At 39.2% G+C, this 22,736-nt stretch overlaps 1 protein-coding gene across 1 annotated transcript in view; it reads right to left on the reverse strand.

The window, feature by feature from the left end:
- bahcc1b (BAH domain and coiled-coil containing 1b) overlaps nucleotides 1-22,736 on the reverse strand; it is a 97,276-nt gene that overhangs the window by 39,458 nt on the left and 35,082 nt on the right. Inside the window, exons 3-4 of the mRNA XM_039665161.2 lie at nucleotides 10,648-10,824; nucleotides 41-163 (exon numbers count right to left, since the gene is read on the reverse strand). Of these exons, the coding sequence (XP_039521095.2) occupies nucleotides 41-163; nucleotides 10,648-10,824 (300 nt within the window). The remainder of the gene's footprint in view (nucleotides 1-40; nucleotides 164-10,647; nucleotides 10,825-22,736) is intronic.

Below are 22,736 nucleotides of genomic sequence, written 5' to 3' on the forward strand. Positions count from 1 at the left end.
GTTTACTGTTGCTTGACAGGAGAAATTGAACCTCACTCACCTTTCTGAGTGTCATAGAAACGGTGCTGTCCATAGAGTACGCTGCTGTTGCCATGGTGATCGAGGGGGCTCATGGACAGGAAGGTGGGGGCTAGACTCCCTGAAAAGCGGGGATACCCTGGGGCTGAGAGAGAGAAAGGAGAGAGGGGAGAGAACATTGTCAGGATAAACAAATGTAACAAAAGAGAGTGACAGTTTTGGCCTTTTGCTGTGGTTGGACACAGGTTCATGAAGCCCTACAGCATGGTAGAACCTTTCCCAGAATCCCCTGCACAATCAAAACAAGTTCAGTTCTATACCTCGACATTTATGAGTAGCAAAACAAGAGCTTTCAGAACTTTTTAGAACTCTTTAGAACTGTTTACAATTATTTAAAATTACAGACTTTTAAAAATAATCTAAATCATTATTTTCAAAATGTTTTACATATGTTTTTCAAGGTAAAAATACTTTACAAATATCATGAAATATTAAAAGATAAATATCTATTTATAATATATATATAAATAAATATCTTGTTTTTGAGGAGTTGCACCCCATGACATTTTACAATCTTAACTATGAAAAATAATTTTAATTCATAAATAAAATACACTCATCACAGAAGAGGTATATTCAAGTAGTTGCATGTTTAAATTGCATTTTTTTTTATTGAATAAACTAATAGACAGATTTAGATTATTTTATTTCATGCCATGTCAGCAGTCAGGGCTATTTTCATGGCAAAAATTCATTTACAAAAATACAAACATCATATAAATACAACAAAAACAAAACAAATATAAACAAGAAGTCATATTATACAATATATTTTTTTAAATTAACATATGATAAAAAATCTAGAACCTTTTCAAACTAATAGACAACTACAGTGTGTGTATATATATATATATATATATATATATATATATATATATATACACACACACACACACACACATATTTATAAAAAGAGACATTCACAAACACAAAACAACATGCTCTTTAAACAGCTATGCACACACGTCCTACTGGTTCAAAGAGAGGTAAATGGCCGCTCAGCTTGACTCTAGTCTCTGACTCCAATCTTCAAGGACACTGAACTGTTTCCTGAGATAGTGAAGGCTACAGTGGGGTGTATTTATGTGTAAACTAAGCACATGGCTGAAACCCAACCACAGACCAGCAGAGGTCAATGGCCAGGCACACAAGGGTCACATGCTTAAGCCGCCCACAACACAGAGCTATTATAGGCCATCTGTGGTGTGTGTGAATGTGTGCGACTGTGTGAGTGTGCGTGTTTTTGTCTTTCAGTGAAATGGTACTCCTTTTGAGGGCAGCGTATCCCTGTGTCTTCTGATTGCGTGTTCCTCTGTGCATGTATTTGCTTGAGACACCCTGTCCTTGCACACTGTTTAATTGGATGCAGTTAAAAGTTTAACGGTTCGGGGCCAAAGTAAACAACAGTCCATAATGCTCATCCTCAGCATTCCACAGAGCCATTGTCCCATAGCCTACAAAACACACACACTGTCGTGACCCCATCGGTCCTATCACAATAGGAAACTCTGGAAAAAGACGATGGATGTGCACGATTTATTGGTGCCATATCAATCATCAGCCGATATTAGAGAGTTTTTATCAGCAACAGTCAATATTGGATATTTAGTTTTGCATGCTCTTTTACCTTTATGTTACAATTGCCGTCATCTAACGCTCACTTAAAATGAATCTTTACAAACACAAATAATTTAATACTACTATTAAATCTAAGATTTAGCTAATCTCACAATTAATATACATTTTTCATTGCATCATTTTCAATTACTGATGTTATCTTATTTTATTATTATTTATTCAAAATTTTACAGCAATTTATGGGTTATCCGCCATAACATAAACAAATAAAAATACTAAAATTGGTTTGGTAACTAGCTTGGCTATTGCTGCTGTAACCAGCATAAACCAGCGTTTCGTGATTGGTAGAACTGATGAACACACACTTCAAGAAGCTTTGTTAAGACTTTCATTATAGTAACAGACATTTGGGGAATGAATTAAACCTTTGTGTAACACAAATATCAATAACGAGCAAGAGGGTGAAAGTGAGAAAGAGACGTGAAAGAGGGAGTGTGAGTGTGATAGAGACGGAGCATATCATTTCAGGAGGCAGATTATGAGGGAGACAGACCGTAAGTGACTGTGGGTACATGTGTGACTGTGTGGATGAGAGAAAGAGCGATTGAGAGACAAAGGAGCAGGGAAGGAGATCTCCCCCTCTCCTGCCTCTCCTACTAATTGACACCAGTGGAGCGTCCTGCTGACAGTGACATCACAGGGGAGTCCAGATGTGTAATATCGGGCCTTCTGGCTGCACCTGTTTCCTACAGCCGCTGAATTTCAATGTTATCGACACACACTTACGCGGCGCGCACATACACACACTCCTGCAGCGTGCGTAGATACAGAGAGACGCACACATTAACGTGAACATGCACTAAGACGAGGAAACAGTCATTTGTAAACGTGTGTATGTCCTTGAGCACTGTGTACACATATACTAATGTGTATGTTATGTACACTACAGTTTTTTAATATTATTAAAAAGTCTCAAACTCACCAAGACTGCATTTACTTGAACATAAATACAGTAAAAACAATGATACCGTGATATTTTATTACAATTTAAAATAACTATTTCTAAATGTAATTTATTCCTGTGATGGCAAAGCTGAATTTTCAGCATTATTTCTCCAGTCTGCAGCGTCACATGATCTTTCCTGCTCAAGAAACATTTCTTAATCTTAATGTTGAAAACAGTTTTTTTTTTCAGGATCGTTTCATGAATAGAAAGTTAGAACAGGATCTATTTGACATAGAATTTTTTTGTAACAATGAAGAAGTATTTAATGTCACTTTTGATCAATTTAATGCATGTTTGCTGGATAAAAGTAATAATTTCTTTAAAAAAAAAAAAATTAAAAAAAAAAAATCGCATTAAGCCCAAACTTTTGAACGGTAGTGTGCAGTCTCAAAAAGGAGATACAAAGGAAATGGGAACTGAACAGACCAGACCATCACAGTTGATGCAAGACCAGAGGAAGAGAAGAGGAAGAGGAGAGGAGGCAACATCACAATCCCCCCAATCCCTCCGTTCCACAATTAATTTAAATGCCAACAATTAGAGCAGAGCAGCACGGCAGTCTGAAAGCAATCACACTCTAATGATGAGCAATAAATGCAGTCCAGCAAAGACCATTACAGGCTAGAGTGACGAGAGACACACACACACACACTAATCAAACACACTTATTGTAAACTACAGCTCCCCAGTCTGAATGAAAACTCTATTCATCTAAATGAAGAACGATGAGGCCACGGGAGCTCAGTGTGCCAGATCAAACTGAGATTGGGCTCAGAAGCCAAGACACTGTTTTTGTTCTGTAAGACTGAGAAGCAGTGAAAAGTACAGGTGGGGAGTGTTGGACAGTGTCCCAAACAAAGTCAAAGAGGATCTGTGGTTGGTTGGTTGTGTGTGTGTGTGTTCTTTTACACAGAACTACCTATTCAATCATATGCACACAGACATTAACCCTAGTGAGCTGCGCGCCAGTGTTTCTTTTATGGAGGTAATTTTCTCTTTAGTCTATGAGAAATTATAAACAAATTATCAACTGCCACTCCATACCTCCATCTTTCAGCAAAATTAAATTCAACTTCTAAGTACTAATTTCAACATTTTTATTGACTATTTAATTTGAATAACTAAATCAGTAACAAAAAAAGTACCAGTAATAAACTGAACAAATAAAATAAAATAAACTAGTCAATCTGTTCCAATCATTAAGAAGTGCTGTAAGTGTAACTCAATACCAGCTCCACCATGGAGCAATGACCACAATCATATACCTTTACATGCAGGGCACAATAAAGTGCATCAGATTACAGCCTCTCAAGTGCATGACAAATTCAACATCCATGTACAGTACAAAACTGTAATAGTATATACGTGAAAAAAAGAAGAGCATGAGTCTGTGTGAGAGAGATGTGTGCCTCTGTTCATTATTACAATTTAACTAGATATTCAACAATCGTCATCTTGATTATCTATTACATTACTTTATTCATAATTGTTCATTAAAAGTACATTTGGTCGCACTTAAGCCTTTATGTATATATATCACAGAGCTATCCTCAGTTCTTTGTGAACCCTTCTACAAAACACATGAACACATTGGTTTTAAAAAGACTGTTTATTTACCTTAGTGTACCAGCAACATGAGAGATGGGTTAAACACACAAATATATCTTCAACTATACTGTTGTGTCTCAGCCCTGAGCACTAACCCTGAGGACATTTAAAGTTTGCTACTGACTGTTGATTGTCACATGGAGCAGCATGGTGGCGGCCATCTTGATTTGGGTAAAAGACCAGAATGTAGTTTTCTCATGCTTTTTATACCTGTGCTGTGTTGCACCATGGGAAGAGGGAGATACCAAGTATGGTGGGAAAGTAAGGGGAATTGATTGATGTTAGTGTGTTCTTCCTTTAATTATTGCTGAAGTTTACTTATTGAAGTTTGTACTGTTATTGAAATTTGTGTGGAGTTACTTGATCACATAATATGTTTATTTGATATTGATTACCTGTTCATGGTCGTTATTACTTCCCCATGTGATTATTGCAGAGAAATGGTTGTACCCAGGTGTATAAATTCTCACAAAATGAAGTGATCAGGAGGTTAAAGACTGGTAGTAAATGCTGCATCAACTGAGTACTGTGATTGAAGTATTAGACCTGATGCAAGGCTAGTGTTTTTGGTATATTGACTTTATTGTTGTTTTTTTCTTTCTTTTGTAATTTTTTCATGTGGCACCTGTGAGCACCTTGCACTTTACTGGCTAACATAAATAAATATAAAAATGGCATTTAGCGTCCTCCATCTGTTATTTTGAAGAACTCTGGATGTCCTTGTGACAGTATAATGCATTATAAAAGTATTTTTAATGCATTAATTATAATGCATATGGCCTCATGAATATGAAGTCATATCACACCTTCATAAAGTTAACAACCAAATTCCAGATGTAACAAGGAATTGGTGTGATTAGTATAATGCATTTTAACTTTGGTGACAATTATTTATGAAAAGATATAATGCATTATAACGAACATAAGGAATACATTTATTATCCATTATACATAAAGGCTTTAAGTGTTAGCACCATTTTCTGTTAATTTGTCTCTAAAATGTCTTTACCCTTACTTTTCTAAACACTACAAAATACAAAACAAATATTGCTATATTTTATTTTTGCTATACCCATTTTGTCATGCCATTAAAAAGTCATCGTTTAAACTGATATAGATAGAAAGCAGTACAATATAAAAAAAACAAACAGTGCTGATGCACTTCTGATCTTCTATCGCACTAATTGAAGCAAAACGGCAGAACGAAGCCGGCAGACGGAGGGAGGAGAGAGCAGAACACAGAGGGGAAGAGGAGGACGAGGGGAGGGGATCTTGTCAGCTCTGTTAATTGCGAGATGTGCTGAATCAACGGCTGCAGAATGTGGCCACTGTGGCTGGCTGCAAGAAAAAGGACGCAATAAGCCACAAAAGGCCGATTCACTTGAAAATCTGTGGCAAAACCACAGTAACGAATGCCCTCAGGTGGCTTATTGCTTTAATAAACGGCAAAACAGCAATGCAATAAAAGACTATTATGTTCAGTAAGATTTATTTTTTATATAATCGTAATTGAAATAAACAATCCTTTCCTGCAAGTAATATAGTTCATTAGCCTAAGGGATAACAGAGTAAAAAAAACAGAAGTGCATTTGATGATTTTTAACTTGATCAGGCATTTAAAAAATGTAAGTATTACTCAAAGTATTACTACCAACATGTTTTTGTATTATATTTTAATGTGCAATTTATTCCAATAATGGAAAAGCTCAATTTTCTGCAGCCATTAACATCCTTCAGAAATTATTCTAATATGCAGATTTGTTTGCTCGAAAATAATGTAGTGTTATTAATGTTGAAAATTTTAAGTCCAGCTTAAATATTTCAGTAGAAGCTGTGATACTTTTTTTCAGACTAATGCATCTATCTTTTGAGTTAGGAAGGTTTTTATGTAAAAATAAAATAAAAAGAGAGAAGCAGGTGAAAAAGATGATGGAAGATGATGGCCTATTGATAATCGATAGCAAGAGAAGGTGTTAGAACCTGAAAGCAACAAATGATGAGAAAAAAAAAGTTTTAAAAGGGTAGAGTAATGGATGAAGGTGAAAAATAGAAAGGACCAAACAAAACATTAATGTAGAGGAAGAGTGGTTCAGTACATCAAGGAAAAAAAAAAACTCAGCTATTGAATGAGTGAGAGATAAAAGAAAGATGGACAATGAGACGGCGAGAAAGAGAATACGCGTATGAAAAAGAGAGAGAGAGAGAGAGAGTCTCGGGTGGCAGATCTGTGCGTTGGCTGGCCGCCAGACACTGGAGTTCGGCCAGCTGGCAACATGCCGATTGGGGCTTCCTGGATTCAGTCCTTAAAAACAATCATTTGGACAGAGTGTGTGTGTGTGTGTGTGTGGGATAACATTTATTTGAGTGGGTGTACATGAGCTACTGTAACCAATTATTTTCCTCTTACTCTCTCATTTATTATGAAATATACAAACTGTCTCCATGTCTTTTCCCAGGCTAAACACACTCTCCACACACACACACAAACTCACAGTCACTGCATGCAATGTGCCAAGCCAAGCCTGGCTTCCTCCACCAGCTGGGACTTCAAAGGTGATCCCCTCTCAGTTGCTTTGAGCCAACTCCCTTGCTCTCCTTTTCTCTTCCCCTCTCTCACACAAACACAGCGCGCAGACCTACCTAACACCCTCACGCACACTCAAAGTACAAACTCTCAGAATCCTTTGCTGTTCCGACTTCACTTCTACCTGCTCCGGGCGTTTTATTAACACCCAGCGAAGCACTCAGCTGTGCGGTTAATGCCTCACACAACACTTGTTTAGAGGATTTAGAGGGCACATATGTGTGTGTGAGTGTATGCGAGAAAGAAAGAGAGACGGAATAAACGCAAGCATCCTCTGGTCAGGCACAATCGCAACCTGATGTTCCTCAGAGGGTTCACACATGGGAAAACAGGTGTCCAGGTTGCTTTTAACTTGATCATAAGGGAGTCACTTTATGAGGGAAAACATGAATGGAAAAACGGGGGGGAAAAGCACAATTAAAAATCTTAATTCACTCTGAAAAACAAGCTTAGAATTAAAGGGAATGTCATTTTAAATTGTTTGATTTGCTTTTCTTCCATAGAACTCAAAATTTGATTTTTTGTTTTAATATTTTGCACACTATTTTCAATATAATGGAAGTAAATGGGGAGTGTGGCAGCGCAAAAATAGTTGAAAATGTCAACAAAAAAACCCACAATAGAATTATTAAATGCAATATTCCATATATTTTGAAATCATACGATAGATGTGTGCGTGTAAACAAAACCAAAATTGAAGTCATAGTTCACTGAAGAACCGCCGTTGAGAGGTCATGTCATTATTTTAAATCAGATCTTTTCATTGATTCATCTAGTTTCACAAAACCTGATTCGTGAACATATTCATATTGGTTTTGAGAAACTGAAACGATTCAATGAAAAGAACAATTTAGTGAAACTGGATTCGTTTCTCAAATTCAGCTCAACGACTCTGCCACTTCAAATTGCCATGAAATAAAAATTCACCCTCTTTTCTAAATCTAAATCCATATTATTGATCTAATTGTGATACATCCATGCATGTTTTTTCCCCTACCAATTCATTGATGGACAGAACCAAGTCCACACTTTCTCTTTTTCCGATACGTTGAACAAATTTTCGATTTCACTAAGACGTACATCACAACACGGAAGAAACTTGTAGCTACTTCCATTGCACCATAACTTTAACAGCTCACCAAAGGGGAATATTTTCAGTGTATAGATCTAATGTAGCTCCGCCCATTTTCAGTGTATAGATCTAATGTAGCTCCGCCCATTTTCAGTGTAGATCTCATTGTGTTCTGTCTTCCCGATTGTATTTCCACAGCACGACGGTAAGATCTTACGAATTTATGAATGAACCACTCGTTTTAAACATTCATAATGACATTTACTTCAAACATTCAAATGCTCATGATAACTTTTGTTACTTCAACAGCTAAATACTCTTCAACAGCGATGCTATAGAAATATACAGAGCTGCCCCAAAATGGAAGTCCAAACACAAAATTCAAAAGATGGCTGCACGTTTCTCTGGTGCATGAGGTCTATAACAACTAAAATGTCAATATAGCACAAGCTATAATATGATATGACAGGTGTCATGTGGGACACTTTTATGGCGCTTTTATGTTCTTTTTGGAGCTTGACAGTCACTATTTATACTGGCTTAGAAAAGAGCATCGTAAACTTCGATCTTAGTATCGGCAAAATAACTATTTGTGTTCCATGGTAGAGAAAAAACATGTTCTGAATATTTTGAGTGTAACCGTTTGTGTCAACTCAATATCTTGTGTTTTCTGTTTGGAAAACACACACAACTCTGGTTTTTGTGGACGGTTGGGCGTTTAGGTATCTGGTTATCAGTTAGGTTGAGCCAGCATGTCTCACTGTTGGCTTATTTCTATGATTTGACTACAAACACACGTTCTCTCACACAAACACACTGACACACACACCTGACCGGGAGAGATAAAGGAGGCACTGAAAAGTGTTGCCTGACCACAAACTGTTCATAGCCAAAAGAGGAGCCGAGGGGCCAAAAGGCAGAGAGGACACACACACACACACACACACACACACATGCTCAGCAGGGTCCGGAAGCCAGCAACTCCCTGTGGTGATGCTTCTAACCATCGGCATCTCTCAGTTAAAACCGCATTCACGTACCCACACAAATCCACACACAGATGCACAGCCCGTGTGTGAGTGTCGGTTGTCTGAGCAGGAAGTAGACCGTTGCAGTTGGGTTTAACCGTAAGGGTCACGAGACCCCTGGGCCTGGATGAGGAAACCCCACATCAACCCCCCAAAAGAGCGAGCCTTTAATGTTGAGCCTCACATTGCAACGTCTCTTGGCAGCCGGGTGTCTGCGCGACCATTGTGACCAGCTCAACTTCCCCATGAAATCCCATTACAATGATGCTCAAAATGCATTTCCTAGCCTTTTTCTTTTTCTTTTTTGCTTTTAAGGTAATTTACTAAATTGCCCACAGACATTACCGCACCATCCTCATAAAGTTAATGAATATTAATTAACAATTTCCTGGACCGCACAGGAGAACCCGCTGCATCCAATCAACTAACGCTTTTCTCTCCTGTCGTCCCCCTTTCACCCCCCTGGCCTAATGGGTCAGGTGGGGCGTCACATCATCGGTAGCTGGACCGTCTCCAGGGGAACGGGGCTGGGGTAATTGCATGGCTCGATTTGATGACATGCTTTTTATGCAAATGAAGTAGGGAGTGCAGGGACATGGCTGGGGGGGAAACGGAGCCATCCAATCAGTTGCTTCAAGCGGCTAAGCACAATTAAAGACTGATTCGGATAATGAGCGCTTATCATCACGATGGGGCCGTTATAGACACATTCAGTTATTAATATTATTGCTATTAGTTTTATTATTATTATTTTAATGGTGATAATCAGAAGCACCATCATTATATTTATGATTATTGTTATTGTTGTAGGTTATTGATGGTTTATATAAAGCTCTTTGCACAGAAGAATATGCACTAGGTCAGCTACGGCGCCACGTTTTTTTTTTCCTCTCCCTCTAACTCTCTCATTCTGTCTCGCACGCGCAGATTTGTTCAGTCATTCAGTTACAGTAGCGCTGGGTGCCAGCAGTAACACCACTGTGTTCGCTGCCAACCACAATTACTGTTCCATTCTGCCAGCTGCCAAGAGCTCCGCAGATACAGAGCAGTTAACCCGCACCGATACACACACACACACATACACTTGTACGCGGTGCTACATGAATCTGTGAAAATACCAATAGCAAGTGCTCAGCTGTGCATAATCTTTAAAAAGAACAGGCGTGTGCGACACAAACACACACTACACTCAGACACACACTAAAGGCGTACACATTTATTTAAAGTACTAGAAATGTTTAAAAGAACATATTGCACATTATGGACAAGGCAGTCTAAATTACTAAATTAAAACATAAGCGCACGGAGTGCACATTAGGGGAAAACAAAATTACGAATCTGAAATTAAGTAAAGAGTACACTAATATAGCACAGCACACTGAATCTTAAGTGAGCGTTTGTCCATGTTAGGTTATGACCGATATAGAAAGCATGCTGGGTATTTATACAAGACCAGTATAGAAGAATAGGACAGTATAGTTAGAAAAAGGTCTAGAACAATATATAGAATTTTATATAGACAGACAATAAGACAGAATAGATAGATAGATAGATAGATAGATAGATAGATAGATAGATAGATAGATAGATAGATAGATAGATAGATAGATAGATAGATAGATAGATAGATAGATAGATAGATAGATAGATAGATAGATAGATAGATAGATAGATAGATAGATAGATAGATCACCTTCATGTGAGTGGGAGAACCAGATCTGTGACGGAGCAGTGGAGTGAGGTCCAGAGCGATAGGGTGGAGAAGAGGGGGATGATGGGGGTCCGGTGGGATGGGAGGGAGGAGATCCCAGACTGCTGGCCAGAAATGTTCCCATGAAGGAGGCAGGGGAGTTCCCTATCAGTCCACTTCCTGCAGGACAAAATTAAAAAAAAATGGTTACAAATCAGACAAATCGGCCCAATTATTGAATTACTGAAAATTATGTAGTGGACCTCCACAATTACAGTGCAGCCGTTACAAAGAGGAAAATACATGAGGATTATTTTCAGCCTAAAACAATAATTGTAACCAAATTAGACAATTACAGTGCAATTGTGGGGAGAACTATAACTAAAAAAAGAAAGAGAGAGAGAGTTTTGTAGCATAAGCGTGCAGTCTGTTTTAAGACACCATGCTCATGATGAAGTCCCTGTGATCACTCTGCTGTAGCTTCTCTCTCTCTCTCACACACACACACTTTGACAAGACCTCAAAAGAGAATGAGAAACAGGCAGTAATTCACTCTAATCCAAATAATCATTACCACAGCACACCCAAAATTGGGTGTCTGTCTGTCCAGCCAGCAGGGACAAAATAATGCTAAATGCAAGGAACAAACTGCAACAAACCACAGTTCGCACAGAAAACAACAGACTCTTAAAGCTGTCTAAATATAAATTCTGGGTCCTGAAGCAAAACCATGTTAAGAACCACTGACCTAAATCACCACGAAAAAGAGTGTAAAAAGATGGTGTGGAATGATAATAAAGAAACATTTGATCGAAGAGCATCAAAGTGGTTTAAATTCTTTCCTGATGGAAAATGCTCAAGATATATACATTCAAGCCAACAAGGGTTAAGTTAAACCCACAACACATGCACAGTATACAAACCACATGGAGAAGTCATTACATTCCCAGCACATCATCTCTATATACAGATATATTGTTATTTTTTCAACAGAGAGAAACAAAGCGAATTTGCAACACTCCAATAAGTTTGATTAACCTGCATGCTACAGAGGCTCGGCTTTAATACATTTCAGACATAATATAATTTAAAGATAAGGCAGCTCACCGAAAATGATTCACACGTGGTGTGTTACAGCATATAGAATCATCAAACCAGCTTATTAAACATGGAACTTAATAGAACAAATTGCGCTTACGACGATCTCTGCACAACATTTATAAGATTAACGACAGTGAATTCTGTGCTGATGAAAAAACACACACACTGTTGTTAGTTTCAGCGTACCGCTGTGGTTTCCTGTGCGTCTTCCCTTGACAAAGACCCTGCTCTTGTGTCCTCTAAAACAACCAACACCACCAATTAAACAGCGAGGTGAAGGCGAGTGCGGTTTCATTTCCTAAACTGATAAAAGTTAATTAACGTGGGTGAGAGGGATGAGGTTAAGGAAGACGTTTATGGGTGTGAAATTACTAAATGAGTGCTCTCACAAGATAAACAGAGCACCAGGCCAGAGCTCAAGCCCTAGGCGAAAAATGACAGCAAGCAGGAAAAAAAAAAAAAAAAGAAAGCAGGAAAAGACCAGCGGAATTACAGGTCTGGAAAGATGTTAGGCCACTGGAGCCGGGGTGGATGCTGGGATCACAGCCGTCAAGACAGTTTGTCTCTGCTCACCCACTCACTCGCCTCAGGATGAAAGTAGACTTTTTTGCGCTGGTCTAGGAACAGTTTCCCGCTACATGAAATGGTATAATCTAAGCTGCAGAATTCCCAGCACACATTACAGCCGTCTTCTCCCAAATATCCCAACCCACTTCCAATGGCCTCCATTCCCGAAATTAAAGGACTGTACACTATTCACCAATGCATTATGGGTGTGGTCTCCACAATTCTGGGTTAGGTCAACAGTTAGGACACAATATAAGACTTTGAGAAAGTGTATATATGTAGCGAAGATTTTCCTCATGTCACATTTATTAATCATAGTCAATTTTACTCGGACTAAAAAAGCATCTAATTTTACAGTCATTTTGACACAAAATAAGTAGTTGACGAGAAAATGAAATAATTTTTATGATTTATATCTTAATTTAACCCCTTGACTGTCACCGTCCCACGGTGAACCCTCAGTTTGTTTTCATGCCAAGTGTTCTAAAGATTGCATCCATTCAATTATTTTAGAAAAAAAAAGGTCTGAAAATGTTTTAAATATAAAGAAAAAAATAATAAATTTACCATTTGTGATGTGGCAGGAAGCTATATAACGCACATACGTGTTCTTTGTATGTGTTTCTTAGAGGTTGAATTCATATCAAAATCTGCCAAACTTCCCATACTACTTCTGAATAGGATGTCTACTTCATAAATTGTATGAAAAAATGGTTCATATCACTCAAAAACACATATGGAAATGGAGGCGGCCTTATATGGGTAGTAATGGAGTCTGGTTGTGCCCTAGTGAAAAAGTTTGGTACTGCGCCCAAACAAAATCTCACTGAAAGCTCATTTTTTTGAGATATCAACCTAAAATTTTAAACACAACTTGTTCAGATTTTTAGTTTTGATTTTTCTGCAGTTTTAGATTTGAAAATATATAATTTTATATAAAATATGATTTTTTTTTACATTGTACATTTCCATAAACTCAAACTTCTATAACTTTTTCAATCATTTAAATTCGAAATGTGCATTTCCATGTCTATTCAAAAAAGGGGGGTGACAGTTAACAGGTTAAACTAGATTTTCTTTTAAAAATATTAAAAAACATAAAATATGTTGCGTTTTCATCTTATATTTTGATTAATTTTTCACCTCCACAAAATAAAATTTCAATAACTTACATTTTCACCTAGTATATTTGTAAATTTGATATTTTAATTAAAGTTGACATTTTTCATTTTGAACATTTCTTCAATAAACATTTGTCAGTAATTTTGTTGACAAGATTCACATGTTATATTGAAACTAGCTTGTCAAATTAGTCTTGTTTTTTACCTCATATGCCTATTTTCAGAAACTACTTCTAATTAAAATCGATGTACATTGTTTATTCAAAAAAATTAAATATAATTGATGAGATTAACACTGAATCTTTAGGGAAAACAATGGAAAAAACACAGCAGCTGCTCATTCAGCCCTGAACTCCTAGAGACATGGTAAAGCTAAATATTCAATCTACTCTATGATAAATTCAAACTGACCAAATGAAAGCAGGGAGAAAGGGATCCCAGATCCACCCTTATGTGAACCTAAATACTCCTACATGATTCAACCATCTTGTCGCCATTGGCATCCTGGTAGCCTCAACCTCAGACAGCACAACCACAGACTGAATAGTCTGAACAGAGAACTGGAAAGCACATCGAAAACTCACAGCAACAGCCATGCAAGTTCAGTGCACACAGGTCCAGCTTGGAGAGTAACAAAACAGTGTTTACAAGGCACTGGATTAATATTATGAGAGCTTGAGAGGAAGAACAAATCACTGGATTTAATCTAAATAGCACATAGAGACAAAAGTGAACAGTATGTAGCTTTCGATTGTCGTTTTTTGGCCAAAATATGCAGTAAAGTGGACCAGACTTTATGTCACAGGTCTGATTTGCACTACACCCGCCATCTGAACAGCACATAAAGCCCTCGCTCCTTCTCTCCTCTACGCCCTCCGCCAACTTCCCTTTAATAAAATGTTTCCTCTTATTTGCTTTGCTTTATTGACTTTTTTCTCTTTTTTTCCCCTCCGTCTCGAGCCCGCCGTGGGCCGAGCGTCAGCTGCAAGAGCAGAAATTATTGCTTGCGCCCATCCTACTAACTTCCCCCCGACTTCCACCACTTCTAATAAACCAAACTGCAGAAATGATATGCTGTTGATACATGAACAGAGGGATTGGAGGAGAGGAAAGGATGGTGGGAGGTCTAAAAAGAAATGTAGCTGCCAAAAAAAGCCCAAACAGCATGTGCGGGGAGGCGCGCTGAACCTGGGGAAGCCCAGTCACTGTGAAAAAACAACAGCGACAGAGTCATTACAGCGGGAATACAGTGAGCTATAAAGGATGATGCTGTCTTGTCAGGCAGATCCCCAAAGGGAATGTGTGTTTATTTATGTCCGTGGTGCGAAACACGGCTGAACGAGAGAGAGTGACTCTTGCGCGAGCGCTTAAGGAAATCGGGTCATGTGCATACTAATCGCCTGATTCCAGGCTCAGAGCAACATTAATCCAATTAAGGAATTAAAAGGAAGAATCCCGAAGAGTGGGAGTCTCGAGTGTGTCTGCCACACACAAATACACACTCACATAACTGCCAATTGCACAAGTGCATGTTCAGCCTTGTCATCAAATGAGAGTCCCCCAGCGCTGCCCTTTAGTGGAACAAGACATGTGTGTGTGTGTGTGTGTGAGAGAGAGAGAGAGAGTATGATGTGAGGGAAAAGAGTCAAGTCAGAGGTTTCTATTATGTGTTACTTGTTTAAGTCAGCGATCCAAATGAAGTGCAATCCATCGGCACACACAACAGCTCCAGGTTCTAATGGGTCTGTGTGTGTACATTGCAACAGCTGTCTCCCTCTCTCTATGTCTCTCTTCACAGGAGGATGTTTATGTCTACTGGTGCTGAGTACTCAGTTCAACAGACAGAGATAACACAAGTGCTGCTCCAACTATAGTGGAGGAGAGAATAGAGAAGTGAGAGTAACAGAAACAAACTCAACATATTTTACATGTACCTAAACCATATGAATTTTCCAAATTACATATTGGTAAATACATATATCCACACATACATTCAAATTTAAGAACAACAGATATCCCTGCAGAGATTAAACGTGTAAACATGAGTGATCGAGCTGTAAGCAAGCCCCAACTGTAAATATCACACACACACACACATCTTGTAGCTCCATTAGTGTGAGAACTGGAACATGTCTTATATGGCAGAGCTAGTGGAGGAGGGGCATGCGATACGAGACTTCATATTACGGGTTTTGTCAGGGGAGTGGTTACCGTATATGTGTGTGTGAAGTGAGGGAATGTTTACACAGCTGGGTTCCACGCTCTCACACAACCCCACATCTCACTGTCCCCCAAAACATGTGCCACTCCAGAAAAACCCCAATATTTTCTCTCTTCACAGTCATAATAAATAGCCTTTGCGAGGGAGGAATGGCAGGGTCTGTAGAAATAGCACACTTCTCTCATTGCCTGTTTGCTTTGCGTCTCTAAGCCGTGACTCAGTCAGTTTGGGATTGTGCCGTACGAAAGGATATTTTTGAAGTCGTTTGGTTTTGGCCCGATCGCTTGTGCGAATGAGTCTAAACTGACATGGGAGTATTTAGGGTAATCCACAAGTAAAATTAGCATTAGTCATTAATCATTTCTGTTCCTAAACACAGAAATGGCAGAGACAGGAAGGATTTAAATGAACATGGCACTGAATGTGTAACCCTGCTCCCGCTCGAGGCCTATCCCCAGGTTGCACTCTAAAATTGCATTTGTAGATATGCTGCTAGAAGACAGAGCTGTGATAGTTTTGAGTATTGAGCTGAAATTTAAGGCATTGACTGGTAATCTTCCCCTCCTCCAGTGAGTTGTTAACTGCTGCAGCTGGATCACTGAATCCCGGACGAGCCCCCATATGTCACACCTGGCTCAAAGATGCAACATTAAGTGAAATGAACAAAAAAAATAATTTGTTACATAAAAAATAAACAAAATAACAATCATAATACGACAAATCCAAGGATGCGAAACAAAACAACATTCTCAAAACTGGTCTGGCAAACTTCCTTAGCAGCATCTCATGTCCACACTAATACGTTTTTGTTTGAAAAAGTATATTTTTCTCTCCGGTTTGGCGGTCCGTCGACACTGAGATGGCGTTTTAAGTCAATGAAAACGTAGCTTTTGGAATACGCTCTCCAAAGCGGATACATTTGAAAATCACCGTTTTTGCTTTATAGTGTGAGAAGTTTAGAAGTTTCTTATCCACACTGAAACGTCGGAAAATGCCTGAAAACACGTTTTTAAGCCAAAACTCCGTTTTTAAATGTATCCGGATTAATGTGGACGTAGCCTCAGGTGTGCATCACGCCATAGTTACCAATCGAACCTACAAAAACAAAAGAATAAAACAACCAGAACCACAACAACATGGTCATAACAAAAGGTTTAACTCAAGATACAGATCAGGCCAATTGATTCAACTGGATCAAATGATTAATTCAAAACTTCTCTCATAAACTTGTCAAGGAAAGCTGAGGCAGGTGTCAAGGTTTCAGTGACTAATAACTTACATTTCAGTCAGTTTCTCACATGTGATTTTTCTCATTTCAAATGTTTATACTGAACATTGATTCTTTAACTTTGGTCAAGAAAAGTGTTGTGGGGAAAAATAGAAAAAAAAATAATATCGGCGATCCACAAATTTACGTAATCTCCTCAGGGACAACTATTTGATCCAAACAGGGCTTTAGATAGTTCTGATCCACTTAATCACAACTCTATATTGTACTCTACGACAGGAAGCTTACACCTACGATGGTTGCTGCACATTTCTACATTTTTTCTTCAAATCTTGGAGTGAACACTGAAACAGGCAGGAAATACAAAAAGTGGACAGATTAACAACTACAGCTCAAACTGTGAAGAACATGCTCCATTTTTTTCAAGAACCACTAGAGATTGGCTGCTGTTGAGGAATTTCCTCCCTGGTGATGTCATTTGTGAATGTTGTGCCAAAAAAGGCAGATTTGCATTTTAACATTTGAATTTCATTCGTCATTGTTGTGTGCATAAACGTTTTTTTGTTGCTGTTGTATTTTCATCCATGCTATTCCCTGATCATGAATTAAATTGTAACTCAGAGGAAGCGTATTCCCCAGGGAATCGGGAAGAGGCCGTATGAGTGGGTGTGTGGTCTTGTAAGTGTGTAACTGTGTGCATCTCTGTATTTTAAAAAAGGAGGTCAGACTGGAAGTGAGTTAATTCCCAAAGGATTGGGACACGCCACACCCCAGAACTGTCACAAACTTTTGGCAGCGAGGAGTTGCTGTAATCACAATGGTGTGTGTGTCTGTATGTCACATGTGGGTCGTCCTATGGCAGGATCATTAAACACAGCTATGCAGTTTCTCAGGACGAGGTACGTCAAACCACACTAAATAACTCACACAGAGGCATGAAATAATATGTCGCAGAGGAGGAAAGGCGATTCGAGAAAAAGACAAATAGCAGAAGAGGGAATTTTAAACCGGCAACAGTGAAAGAAAAGAGTAGTCAAAAAGTGTGCTGCACACGGCAGAAAACCAAAACCCAAAGATCTATCTCCGAAGTCCGACAGCCAGGTCTGCGGGTCGGAGTGTTTGTGTAGGCACAGACAGCACAGCTGGCGGGAACAACGGAGCATCGTTTGCAGGACAGTAAAAGTGCATCGTGCATGTAAAGAAACGGAGAACTGCACACCACCCAACGAGAAAAAGAAAACAATGACGGATAGTCTAGAAGCAACACCATGAAGTGAATGAGTAATGCAAAAAATGCATTTGTTTTTTTTGTAAGATAAGGGTTTAGGCATGATACAAATGTGTCAAAATACAATTCATAATGTTTTTTTAAAGAATTATTTTTGGTGTTATTCCCTTTATTATGATAGGATAGTATAGAGTAAACAGGAAGCAAAGTGAGAAAGAGAGGGAAACGGACCGGGAAAGGTCAACAAGCCACAAGGCTATCAGCTCAGATTACAAATCATAACGTTAAAACAACTACATGTTGCATTCTCAGTATTGCCACATTAAGGGGCACTATAACAAGCTTGATACTTAAATATAAAGCCTAATTACACTGTAACAATGACATTATAAAATAAGCTAGTTAGTGAGCATTAGCATAAACTTTTTACTTCTATGATTAGTTTCTGTCAGGTTTAAAAGTTAAAAAATAACATTTATAGTTGATTTTATTGATTTTGTTCATAGTTAATTTATACCTGAATAATAACATCCATTTTAATGCCGCAATTTAATTTAACCACCATTTGTCACCATTAATCACCATCTTTAGTCCTGACGTTTGTGTTCACAAAGGCAGAGTATGTGAACGTAAATGCCATTCCCAAGGTCTCAAAATGCAATGCATTCTCAGAGTTGCCACAAGAGGCACTATTGCAATAAGCATAAGCAGTCTTCTATGGTAAGGTTTTCTTTCAGGTAAACCACTAGCATGGCGGAGCAACAGTTTGAAGACAATTGTGCAGAACAAGTTGATTGGTTCTTTCAATGTCGTGGCACCAGCCAATCAGTCAGAAGTACAACAAATCAATGCAAGCATATATATCGTACTCAAGCCTGCGATCGGCACGTTGCGTGATTATGAAAGCTTCTGTTATCCCTCCTCCTCCCCAGCCCCACCTGTAGAGATCTGCTACGAGGGCTTTACCATTTCTTGAAGAAGCCTTTCCATTGTTTGTTATTTTTGACTAAGCTGAACAAATGATTGTATTTGCTCAGCAGCAGTAACAGCGTAGCAGATCTTGTCAAGCCTATGTATATTCCATGCCCCATGCCAATAAATGCCGGTTGAAATAATCCACTCCGAGAGTTGTCATGACTGAAAGTTAGTTCAACTGTAAACATGTTTATAGCACGCTACCTGAAAAAATAACCCATCCAGTTTTATGGCACAGACATTTGAAGGTAACTCAGTCGCCCTTGAGTACTGGCCTAAGATTATTTTCAAAGAGATGGTTACGGTGTTTGGAAAGATCAGTTTAGTCCTGGCAAGAAACTCAAGATCTGATTTTCTGAAAACCACAAGGACAAAACATTAATAAGCCAGCATGGCCACAAAACACTGGTGAAATTGAAAGGCTGTCTTTCAGTTTTTCAAAAATTAGTAGGTGCTATTCATCAGCTCCAGATGTTGCATTGGGACTACGTATAATTTTGGTTTGGAAAACTGGGAGGACGTGTCCAACCACATTTTCAAATATGACAAATAGCTGTTACGTCTCCATTGCGGATCAATTAAAAGCATTCCCTCAAGCCAGCACTCACACGGGTATAATTTTAAATCAGCGACAGGTTTTCAGCCCCCTTATTAAGAACCCAGTTAATTCAAACATTAGCTGTCAATCAAAAATCACACCCAGACTATTGAAAGAGCATATCCTCAGAGAGAGAGAAAGTGTGTGTGTGTGTGTGTGTGTGTGTGTGTGTGCACATGTGAAACACAGAGATGAGAGTCAAACAGAGCAGACGAAACAATAGCAGTGATGAGCAGACGTATACACACACTCCAGGACACAACACACACACAGCTCCCTGCTGGCACTGCCGCCCTTCCATTTCCATGTATGAATGTTTGAATCAACCCCCCTGGGTGTGAAAACACCCCTCTATGATCAGCAGGTCTCTAAAATCACTCTACCTTCAGAACAAAACAGAGAGCCAGCGAGAGGGGATAAACACAGCAGTACAAGGTCAAACATTAAAGCCATACACACAAATAAAAAATAAAATAAAAAAATCACACACATACACAAGGTGCTTTAAAAAGCAAACACGGCAGTCTGGGTCAACTTAGGGTTTGCAGATAGGACACCAGCTTCACACACATAGACATGCCATTGTCCAAAAATGAGTTTGCACAGACAGCAATAAACTCCTTCAGTCCTAACTATGGTATGGCAGGAACATTGGGTCGGGGGGGGGCAAAGTCATCTTTTCTTCTCGTATGCTATTCATGCTAATCTACCTCTGCTGAAAAGACCAGCATATGTGGCATTTTGGATGCTACTGTGCTGATGTCTACACCAGGCTTCTAAACTGGCATGATGAGTGAAATTCCTCAGCCATCGGAGAAGTGGTCTGGTTTGAATATGACCTGAGCGATTTTCCTGCTTCTCGCTATTTCTCTATCCCATCTATGGAAGCATGTTTCTGCCTCAGAGTAAAACAATAGAAAGGTATTTTTGAGTTAGACAATACTTTAACAGAGTTTAAAACATGAGATAAAGTCACTTTATGAGACAGGCTTTCACAATTCATTTAGGTCAGATTAAGGCCAAAATCAGGAGATATACACTCACCAAAAGAATTATCAGGAATACCTGTTCAATTTCTCATTAATGCAATTATCTAATCAACCAATCACATGGCAGTTGCTTCAATGCATTTAGGGGTGTGGTCCTGACTCCTGGTCAAGACAATCTCCTGAACTCCAAACTGAATGTCAGAATGGGAAAAAAGGCGATTTAAGCAATTTTGAGCGTGGTATGGTTGTTGGTGCCAGACGGGCCGGTCTGAGTATTTTACAATCTGCTCAGTTACTGGGATTTTCATTTTTTTGAAAAGGGCGGATGGGCTACAACAGCAGAAGACCCCACCGGGCGGGTACAACTCATCTCCACTACAAAAAGGAAAAAGAGGCTACAATTTGCAAGAGCTCACCAAAATTAAACAGTTAAAGACTGGAAAAATGTTGCCTGGTCTGATGAGTCTCGATTTCTGTTGAGACATTCAGATGGTAGAGTCAGAATTTGACGTAAACAGAATGAGAACATGGATCCATCATGCCTTGTTACCATTGTGCAGGCTGGTGTTGGTGGTGTAATAGTGTGGCGATGTTTTCTTGGCACACCTTATGCCCCTTAGTGCCAATTGGGCGTTGTTTAAAAGCCACGGACTACCTGAGCAATGTTTCTGACCATGTCCATCCCTTTATGGTCACCATTTACCCAATCCTCTGATGGCTAGCAGGATAATGCACCATGTCACAAAGCTTGAATCATTTCAAACTGGTTTCTTGGACATGACAATGAGTTCACTGTACTAAAATGGCCCCCACAGTCACCAGATCTCAACCCAATAGAGCATTTTTGGGATGTGGTGGAACGGGAGCTTTGTGCCCTGGATGTGCATCCCACAAATTTCCATCAACTGCAAGATGCTTTCCAATCAATATGGGCCAACATTTCTAAAGAATGCTTTCAGCACCTTGTTCGATAAATGCCACGTAGAATTAAGGCAGTTCTGAAGGCGAAAGGGGGTCAACCTCAGTATTAGTATGGTGTTCCTAATAATCATTAAGGTGAGTGTAAAGTCACAATTGTACAAAATAATGCTGCAAATGTGAGATATAAGGTCCCATAGAGAGATTTAAAGCTGCAATTATGCAAGTCACATTGGGCGATATAAAGTTGCTATATGAACAACTTGATCGCAACAATAAGCGATATAAAGTCACACTTGCTTGGCACAAAAAAGTAATGTCCAATAGTGAATATTTGGGTGACATCTTTTCTAACTAGCATAAACCAGAAAATGAATGCCAATAAACATTTCTGCTTATTTCTCTCCTTCTAATTTAGTACTCTACTATTTTTTGCTACATTTTTTTTCTGACACAAATCAATCTCATCCTCAGTAGCCATGATTTCCACTTGGCCAGATCACAGGTCCGCATGCCCGTCACCCTCCCTCCATACCACTCTTGCCTTTAATGAGGAAAACCTGCCCTTCTTACCCCTGGGATCAGCATCTTGCTCTTGCCATCACTTCATTGTTATCTTAGCAAACAGCAGCTATGTTGAATTGTCATTTTTCGTGCTCTCTACCTCATTAAATCTCTCTTCCTCCCTTTGCCGCTTCCTGCGGCTCCTGTCCTGCTAAAAATGCTGCGCTAGTGGCTAGCGCTCTACGCTCCAGCGCTTACGGTAAACTCACACACGCTCTCGCACCCTCTCAGACATATGGATGCTGTCAGCCTGCCTCGGCTAGGCTAATTACATGCAACAAGCAAAGCCACCATTTGTTCCAAACAGGGAACGATTCAATTGTCTGCTACAAGCATTTGTTTTCATGTTAATCGGCCTGTTGTCACAAGAGCACTTTGGCTCAGGGGCCAAATATCATTCCACGTCCCCCCGATCCACCCTCTGTTTTTTCCTGAGAGTCGGCATGGGAAGAGGGGCAGGGAATATTAGATGGAGCTCTCAGTATTAACTAATGACAGGACACTGTCCAAAATCTGGGGCCCAGTAAGATCCGCTTCCCAACCCAAGGTGGCGAAAGCGGAGAAACCGAGAGAGTGGGCGGA

The sequence above is a fragment of the Pimephales promelas genome, chromosome 17 (assembly GCF_988280905.1).
Source record: "Pimephales promelas chromosome 17, fPimPro1.hap1.1, whole genome shotgun sequence".
Classification (NCBI taxonomy): domain Eukaryota; kingdom Metazoa; phylum Chordata; class Actinopteri; order Cypriniformes; family Leuciscidae; genus Pimephales; species Pimephales promelas.